At 47.3% G+C, this 9655-nt stretch overlaps 1 protein-coding gene across 1 annotated transcript in view; it reads right to left on the reverse strand.

The window, feature by feature from the left end:
- Positions 1-9655, reverse strand: part of PNLIPRP2 (pancreatic lipase related protein 2) — a 22704-nt gene that overhangs the window by 8855 nt on the left and 4194 nt on the right. Inside the window, exons 4-9 of the mRNA XM_003787138.2 lie at positions 8962-9087; positions 8103-8237; positions 6989-7100; positions 5494-5613; positions 4259-4378; positions 1684-1802 (exon numbers count right to left, since the gene is read on the reverse strand). Coding sequence (XP_003787186.1) covers positions 1684-1802; positions 4259-4378; positions 5494-5613; positions 6989-7100; positions 8103-8237; positions 8962-9087 — 732 coding nt within the window. The remainder of the gene's footprint in view (positions 1-1683; positions 1803-4258; positions 4379-5493; positions 5614-6988; positions 7101-8102; positions 8238-8961; positions 9088-9655) is intronic.

The following is a 9655-nucleotide window of genomic DNA, read 5'->3' on the forward strand; positions in this document are numbered from 1 at the left end:
AAGTGAACTTTTCTAGAAATAGAATGTAAACGTTTTGACACAATGACTATGCAAATTACATGAAATCTATGTGAACCAGCTTGATGAAAGTGTTTCAAAATGTATGTGAAAACACTACACTGTACTCCCTGTTTGCATTAATGTATAGAGCTATCATTTAATAATAATAATAAAAAAAAAAAGAGTCTAGTGAGGGAGACAATTCATATCCAGGAAGTAGTAAAATTAAAATATGAAAGAAGAATGCAAGACTATGTCTCCAGTGAGAAGTAAATAGGACAGATAACAAGTTACTTCAAAAGAAAAGAGGAAGAGAAGATCCATAACCATTTTCACTTCAAGGTGAATTATTTCTCAAGACTAGGAAATACCCATCTGAAATGAAAGGTCATTAATTGGGTGTAGAGGGGGCAGTTTGCTTTCTTCAAATTAGGGATATGATCCCTTTATGCCACAGTGTCACTGCCCTTTGTTTTTTGACCTCACACCACTTCTAAAATGCATGATGTGCAGAGCTATTTTGTGATTTGGAAAGCAGAAGGCAGGTACTGAGACCAGGTTATTGTCCATGCCCCAGCAATAATGAGCACAGCCATGGCTACTCCCTGAACACACACAGAGCTTAGATCTTTGGACTTTAGTTCAACCAGGAATGTCAAGGTCAAAATTAGTGTAGCAAGACAAAATGTGTTTATTTTTATTTTTATCTTTGAGAAAAAATATTTTAAAATAACAAAGTTTTGCAACCCCTGCTTGCAATGTAATGATTCAGGTAAGGATCCCCAACAGAAACTCAAACCTTTCACTAGGTTTGTGATTGGGGAACAATATCATCTAATATATAGATTACTTACATATGGGAAATAGTTTTCTGGCAGACAGCACCTCACCCAAGTAATTTATGTCATCAAATAATGGACAAAGTACAATCAAAAGAATGACCTTGGTTGTGATACACTAAGAAGGTCCTGATATCACCCATTAAAGCAAAAAGAAACATTCGAATAATTTCAGAATGTGGGATGTTCTACCAAATACCCAGTCTGGAATCCTTATAACAGCCAAAGTCCTGGAAGACTAAGAAAAATGGGAAACTGTCCTAGGTTAAAGGAGACTACAGAGACAATAAATGCAATGCAAGAAAAAGAAGGGAAGGAAAGGAGGGGTACAGACACACAGCTCTAGAGGACATCGTCTGGGTAATTGGAGAAGTTTGAATGTAGACTGCATATTAGAAAATATAAGCGTATCAAAGTTAAATTTCTTGAACATTATTCTATAGGACAACGAGTACTGACTCACTTATGAGTTGTCACGATGTCTTTAACTTTCCATAATTTAGAAAAAAGTATACATTTATGCACATGTATAAAATATTAGCAATTGGTGCATCTAGGTGATGGGAATACAGGTATTCTTTGGGCCCTTCTTTCAACTTGTGTGCAGATTGGAAATTTTTCTAAATGAAAAGCTGGGACCCTATGCAGGGCCTGGCATAGTCAGTCTGTGTTTTTCCCTTCCTATCCACCCTGCTATTGGAAGAAGATTTTGGGAAGCCCAGAAGTTGAATTATCTTCTGTAATTAGTTACAGACTTACACCTGTATGTTCTGTTCTAAGTCAAAGGTACAAAAACACCAACAGGGCCACCAACATCTTCCCTGGGCTCTTCAGGGTGACCTACCTCCTGAAACTCATTGTAGGAGGCACAGGGGTATCCCAGAAAGCCATCGGGGCTGAGGATGCTGCTGGCGTAATACTTGTAGCTTCTCAGGTGATTGCAAGCTACAAAGTCGCGGGTTCCTGAAAGGCAAAGGCTGTGGGAGTTCAAAGGAGGCCTTTCACCTTTGCAGTGTAGACCATTCTGACGCAGTGAGGAGTCACCTCCACCTTTCAGAGATGGGTGTCAGCGCTCCTGAACACTCAGAGGCATTGGCCAAGCAGGACCTCGTCAGAGCCAGGCAACTGTCAAGGAGAGAGAAGTTCTACCCAGCACATTGATCCGCTCCTGTAGGGGCCACACACTGACAGTGAATGAATGAGGAGGCCTGGGGCCCTCAGTCAGGGTGAGGGAGACAGAGAGAATCAGAGAGTCAGAGAGAAACAGAGAGGCAGTGAGAAAAAAATAGAGGAGATAGATTCAGACAGAGAGGGGAAAAGAGAGAGAGAGAGAGAAAGAGAGAGAATATATATAGAAAGAAAGAAAGAAAGAGAGACAGAAATAGTGAGACTAACAGAGAATAACAGCTTTTAAAGGGGACCCTACACAGCCCAGCCAGTTGTTGCACTGAGGCCCAAATTACTTGGTCTTCTGATTTTTCATGAGAAGTGAGAATCTCAACTTTTACACGAAAATCTTCCCATGCTCAACAGTAGCAGTGTACCCCCATTTTTCAAAGCAGTTGTTAGGTTCTGCAGGCCCACCCAGCCCCGTGTAGATCACATCCTACCCATGTGTGAGGACCCTGGACCTCAAGGATGGACCTTTCCCATGAACCAGCCTCTTCTGGACCTGCGGCCTCAGGCTGAGAAATCCTTCCTCTGTTCTCTGCTGGGCACAAGGCACAAGGAGTGGCCAGCCAGGCCGCTCGCTGTGGCCTCTGCCAGTCCTTCACTGCGTTTTATTCACCCCCTTTCCTTTCAACTAAAGTCCTCTTGCTTGGAATTTTTCTTTTCATTGTGGCTACTTGGTACAAACTTCCCATGCAGTAGTTCACAGTGACCCTGGACACAGCTGGGGACCAGTCTTGGGGGTCAGGTGGGCTTCCTTTCCTGCCCACTGAGGCAGGAGCACCCACGTTGAGTGGGTGGACCCGCCATCCGCAGTTCCCAGCAGCTTCCCGCCCCAGCCCTGTCTGTGAGCCCCATGCTGGTGCTTAGCACCAGACAACAGAACCTGTTTCAAACTTAATTGTTTCCTTCATCCCAAATTGCTGCCCAGGGACCTCATAATGGAGGAGAAAGTGGATTTAATTGTTCCTCAGTGCCCAGCACCTGGGTGACTCAGCATGCGACACAATAGAACACACTCCAGTGTTGATGGGCTTCTTCACTCTAAATTGCCTCTCTAATTAAACCGAGGCTCCTTCCTATTATGTGCGCCTTGCCTGTCATTGGTGGGAGGGGGCAGCTATTATTGTGACTCTGGTGTTCTTTCAGGGAGCAGGGAGCAGCCATGTCTTCCCAGAAGCTGCCTGGTACAGAGCTGCGTTGATTTGCCGGTGGAAGCTGGCTGTCGCTGTCAACACTGCTCTTTGGCATCAAGAGCGTGGAATATTAAAATGCCACACAAGGTCACTGAGCTCAATTTAAGACAGGATGTAGTGACTGCCTCAGGGTGGGGCCCCGAGCAGAGTACTGGGGTGTCTGGAAGGCCCAAGGCACACTCCTTGGCCTCTGGAAATGCTCAGCTCAGAAAAATAAAGATAAGTAAAATGATCAGGACCCAGATTCTCCCCTTTAAAGGAGGAGATTGAAGACTGGTCTCCAGGGAAGGAGCAACAGAGATACCCAAAGGCCAGAACAAGGGGCAGATGATATACATGGTGCTTCAAGGCTGCCTAATGCTAGGGGCATGGATCCTGCTCACTCAGATGAACAGAAACACATAGCAGCTACTGTGGGTCCCCAGACCTCCAGGCATCCCCATCCCATGTGCACCCCAATCCCTTCTTTGTGCTCTTTTTACCAGCTCAGGCCCCTGCCATTCCTAGCACCTCACAAAGCAACCAGTGAGAAAGTCAAAGCCCTCTGAACCTGTGCTTGTGCCCTGTGATTCCTCCAGGAGCAGCTGCTAAAGGCAGAGTGGCAGCGAGTCTCTGCCAGTGTGCCCATCCAGTCATCATCCCAGCATCCTGACCACTCGGGGAGATGGCACAGGCTAGGGTACAGGATAAAGGCTTTATAGGCAGACACTAGGCTTCAATATAGGGTGGCCTTGGACAAGCTGTGCCACTTTTCTGATTGTTGTGAAAATGCCCAAGGCATAGTCCATTGCTTCATAAAATTCTCAGCTCAAAAGATGAAGACAAATAAGATAATCAGAGCCCAAAGTCTCCCCTTTTAGGGAGGAGAGTGATGCCTGGTCTCCAGAGAGAGGGCAACAGAAATAGCCAGAGGCCAGAACAAGGGGCAGCTAACATAGACAGGGCCAGAATAAGCCTCCAGAAGTGCTGGCAAATTCAGTCTGAGGAAGGCCAGACCACACGTTTTGCTTTCTCCCCAATTAGGGCAATTGCTGTCTTCTTGAATTTACATACCTTCCCATATTCCGCTTATGTCAACGATGGTTGAAAGGATATTTTTCTGACATCCAGGCATTTCCTTTCCTCCATTTGGAAAGAAATCCAGGTGGCCCACCTTTTGGCTCATTCCAAAACCTGAAATATTTGAAGCAGAGGTGAGTAAGAAGTTAAGTGGTCCCAGGTTGGATTGTGGCCACTGCAAGCTGCTCAACTTGTTTCAATCAGAGTGAGAAACTTCTTGTCAGAGTATCCCCTCTGTGCAGCCATACCTGCCTCTGGCTCTGCAGAAAGTTCCCAGAGACTTGGCAAGATGAGGAAGGAGAGAGAACAGAGGGAGGGAGATGTGGAAGCTGGACTCGGGGCGGGCGTGGACATACACATTAGTACGTGTGTCGGTCTGATATGCTCTGATACCATTATGCATCATACCAGAAGTAGTGCTATTTTTATGATTTCACTCATTTTAAAATTCTGACTTCTACATTACATTGTTATACTAAAAGCCATAGCATAATGGTTAGCAGCTTTGGCTTTTGAGGCCCACCAGTCTGTGATCAAATCCGGGTTCTGCCTACACACTTTGTGATCTCGGGTAATTACTTAACCTCACTGACTGAGCCATAGTTCCTCAGCTATGAAGCAGTGGCAATAGTACACACTTTTCAGAGTGTTACAGGATTAATGAGCAAATGTGTGCAAAATGGCAAACACTCAGTAAGTATAAAACATCATCATCATCATCATCAAACATACCCTTTATTGGTAAGTTCATGAATGGTTACATAAGAAAATACTGGAAAAAGGGCACTGATTTTAGAAGATTTAAATGAAGAGAGATTTAGTCTCTAACAAAACAAACTGTAACCTAGCTTTGACAAAGAAGGAAAAAAATGCCAAAGTTCACCTTGTATTTTACAAGAACTGGTGAGGTATCAAGAATTCTACATCTGCCCCTTTAGTTTCTGGTAGGCTGGGGAAGGCTCCAGGGTTAAGGATTGAATGACAACCTTCCATACCATAGCAGTGTTTTGTGTCTAATCTGGAGCGCAGGCTGATACCACTGGCACTGTATTAGCTTTTTGTGTGAGACCGGTCCTCATTTTGAAGGGTTGGTGCCCAACCCCTTCCTGTAGTTAAGCATTTGAATGCCCCTCCCTATGCAGTTTGTGCATATGAGTGAGGAGCGGGACCTGGACCCAGTGTCATCAATTCTAGCCCTGGTCATCAGGAGATGGGATTGAGGAACTCACCTAGGTAAGGGATTATGGGAGCAGAATCTGTGTGAATCACATCCACAAACATGGCATCGGATGGGTCCAGCCGAACCTCCTCAGGCGTGCCCTGGAAGCATGGTTCTGCCGGATCCAGCCCTGAAAAGGAGGCAGGGACAAGATGCACTCTAAGAAAAACCAAGGTTTAAACCCCATGCCCACAGATGGAACATGAGGATTCCTGGCAAAGGGCCCTATACTCCAGTGGCTGTAGTGCAGGCAGGGCATTGGGTCTGCTGCTCCTGGTCTACTCGGGAGAGCGAGCCTGGGACAGAAAGGTCAGGAGTGGGGACACTGACTGCTAAAGAGCATTTGGAAATCCCTAGTGCCTGGCTTATGGAGAACTGGGGGAGAACTCTTGCCTCCCACCCCTGTTTCTCTTTTCCTTTCTGTTGGACATGTTATCATGGCCATTGCCCTGAGAGACAGCACACTCCCAGAGCTGGAGCCTGAGCCCCACATACTTCTAATCCTTTGCATCTTGGTTCATACTGTTCCCCAGCCTGCTGTGCCCTTCCCCACAGTCTTCCTTTATTTATAATAATCTTTCTCTTTCCAGACCCAGCGCAAACACCACATTTACATGGTTAAATGGCAAATCTAAACCCTTTCCTTTCTCAGCCCATTCCATCCACATTGCATTATTTTGTATTGTTTATTCTGTTGTGGATTTTATTTGCCTACTCAGTCATCTGCCTTCTGGACTAGACCATGGGTTTCCTGAAGAGGTGTTGTGCCTGGGTCATCTGCGCCCAGGAAGACAGGGCCACCCACTGATCTGTATTCTTGCCCTGGTTCTGCTCCAGGCCAAACATCTGTCCTTTCTGAGCTTATCTGGAAAGTAGGAATAATGACAACGCCCAGCCTTACAGAGTCACTGTGAAAACCCCATGAAAAGATCTAAAAGAAAGAGCTTGGCAAACTGCGAAGTTCTACATAAACGTGAAATATTACCCTTCACCCAGTGCCTTGAGCAAAAGGATGTTGGAGCCAACTGTTTGCTGAGGTTACATACTGATTTGGCTGTGCAAAATAAATAGTTCTGTCTTTGTCTTGGATGAATTCATTCTGCCTAGTGACTCGTCCATTCGTTATTTACCGAGCACTTCTATGTGGAAGGTCTCAGCGAGCCACTTGCATTTTCTGCCTTTGCCTGGCCCAGCAAAGACATTCAACAAATTTTGTGAACTGATGAATTTCATCATTTCACTTTTAAAATTTTTTGCCTAGCAATGATAGCCCTGAAGGTATGGATTTAATGTGCTGGTTAAATAGTTCTTTTTAAAAAAAATGTATTTTTATTTATAACCATCTGTTTTCTAATATTCATTAATTGATTTTAAATTGAAGTCCAGCATCAGCTAACATCCTCTCCTAGAGGACCAGTAGGGGCGCCCTTTGGCGCGGAAAGCGCATGGGCTGCAGCCGCGCGCACTCCGGGTCTGGGGACCCTGGCCCGGCCTCGCACCCCTACCTGTGATCCTGCCCACGTGGCCCCCCAGCCTTCTGCCTGCCTCCGCGGCTGCGTGCGCGCCCAGGCTGTGGCCGATGAGGTGCACGTCCTCGGGGCTGTACCCCAGCTGGGCCTGCGGAGGGGACGGCCCGTCAGGTCCCACCGTACAGTGTGGGGACCCGCGGGTCAGGGCGGTGGGGCGGCCCTTGCCAGAGATGGGCAAGACCCGAGGTTGAAACTCAGGAGGGGCGACCGCCGGCTGAGGACATGAGTCCCACAGGCGGGCTCGTGCGCGCGGCAACAGTGCTGACCAGCGGCCGCCGCGCCAACTGCAGGTCGCCACCCGCCACCCGCCGCCGCTTCCCTAGCAGGGCTGGGGCCTGTCTGGAGGAACGTGGGTGGTGGTCCTGCGTGAGCTCCCCAGGACTAGGGTGACCAGATTTTAACATTTGTAAAGCGGGACAACATGGCTGGGGGGCGGGGCGGGGGCAGGGCGGGGGACGGGACAGGGCAGGGCCTGACAGCAACCCAAACTTTGATAAGCAATTCTCCATAATTACTTCTCAACAATTATTTGTTATTATTACAGTTTAACATTATAAAATTAACAAAAATAATATAAAACTCATATTCTGGCAAAATAGCCACACGGAGCCGAAAACCGTATATTCCCTTCCTGTTCTCCTGCCCGTTCGTGCATTCTTTCCAAAAATCGGGACTTTTTTAGAACACTGCGGGACACAGGACAAATTGTTAAAAGCGGGACGTCTGGTCACCCTACCCAGGACAGACCATGGGAAGGGTCTCCCTCGATGACAACTCATCTTCCCGGCCGGCAGCCCTGCCTGTGCTCTAATAAATACTACAGCCTGCAAGGACAGCCTTTCTTTTAAAGGAGAAATTGAGGCTGGTGGGCCGCTAGGGAATAATGAGGCGTGGAGTCTTCAGGACCTCAGGCAAGGGAAGAAGGTCGCAGCTTCATCTTTGCAAGCTTTCTGGGTTAGAACTTGGGCTGTTTGCTGCCAGCTCCTCCCCGCCCACCCGTCCAGGGCGGTATCTGGCTGCAAATGGGGCGTCCTTGCCCCCCCACGCCCCCCCTCCCCCGCTCATCAGGCGGGTCCAGGGGGGCTTTTACCGACAGCACTTGTATTAAGTAAGCGATCTCGGCCCCCACAACCCGAATGTTGTGCACAGCCTGGGTGTATTCTGTCCGGGCCCCGCGCCTCCAGTCCACACAGATGCAGTTCACCTTCTCCACTTGAAACATTTTCTAGGGAAGACAAACAAGGGGCAGAAACCCACTTATAAACAGAAATGGAAACTCTCATCCATCAAGCAAGTAGCTTGGGTCAGAGCTTTAATATTCCTTCCCGCCTTCATAACTTTATCCTCCTGCGACACTGTGAACTTGCCTTGCTAATACCTGCTTAACTCGCATGCAAACCGGACACTGAGACCGGGGAGGGGTCCAATGACTTGGCTAAGATCTTAGACATGATTACCGACACAGCCAAGTTAAACAAAATAGGTAAAAGATCCAGGTGAGCAAACTGCCCAATAAAGTGTCAAATTCAGCTCCTAAGTGGCACCATATGCAGCTAGTGGTGCCTGACTTGGGCAGTGCAGATAGAGGACATTGTCATCATGCAGAATAGCACCACTGTTCTAACAGATAAGTTGTGCTTTAGAGGGCAACATTTAAGTGCTTTTTTCATGTCATGCCAGGGATAAATGCCAGGAAGTTTGCTGTAGTCTCCATCTGGGGGAGACTTCCTGACTGGATTCTGGGTCTCTCCAGCTTCAGACAGGCTGGTAGGCTAGGAATTGGTAGGTAGGGAGAATTTAGCCATGGATGCTCCTGAGAACCAGGTTTCCTTGGCGGCTTTAGGATGGACTCATTTCTCCCTGGAATATTTCCTTTTGTGGTCTCAGGGGGAATTGGGGTGCTGTGTTGGGATGGCCATTGAGTGGCCAGGTGAGGAGGGGGCTCCCACCTTGCACATGTCTGACAGCCAGCTCTCCTCCCCCTTGTCTATGAAGCCATGGATGATGAAGCGTGTCTTGCGCTCCAGTTGGAAGTTTGAGGCCTCGATGGTGTCTGGGTCACTGGCAGTGATTAGCTGGTTTAAGTAAAAAAGATCAATTTGAATGTTGGCCTTTCAAAGCCACGGGCCTATTAAAGCCAGTCTCAGGAGGACTGAGGTCAAAGGTTCAGCTCCCAAGAAGCTGAGTCAGACAGAACATGCTCCTGATCTGGGGTTGTGGATAGAATTCAGAAAGTCCAAGTTCACAGACTTTCTGTTTTCATTAACCCCTAACTGAAATCCAGCATTTTCATGAATCATGAAATTAAGTGATAAACCACAGTAGTGTTAGCAACGTCCATGACTCTGTCTCTAATAGAAGTCATACACATTTTTTAGATCATGTTATAGTTATTGTAGGTATCTCAAAATAGAATTTTTTTTTTTTTTTGGAGACAGAGCCTCAAGCTGTCTCCCTGGGTAGAGTGCTGTAGCATCACAGGTCACAGCAAGCTCCAATTCCTGGGCTCAAGTGAGTCTCCTGCCTCAGCCTCCCAAGTAACTGGGACCACAGGCGCCTGCCACAACGCCTGGCTATTTTTTGGTTGCAGCCATTATTGTCAGGAGTGGTATTGTTGTTTGGCGGGCCTGGGCTGGATTTGAA

This window comes from Otolemur garnettii, unplaced genomic scaffold (genome assembly GCF_000181295.1).
Source record: "Otolemur garnettii isolate 467f Iridium unplaced genomic scaffold, OtoGar3 scaffold00021, whole genome shotgun sequence".
In the NCBI taxonomy this organism is placed as follows: Eukaryota; Metazoa; Chordata; class Mammalia; order Primates; family Galagidae; genus Otolemur; species Otolemur garnettii.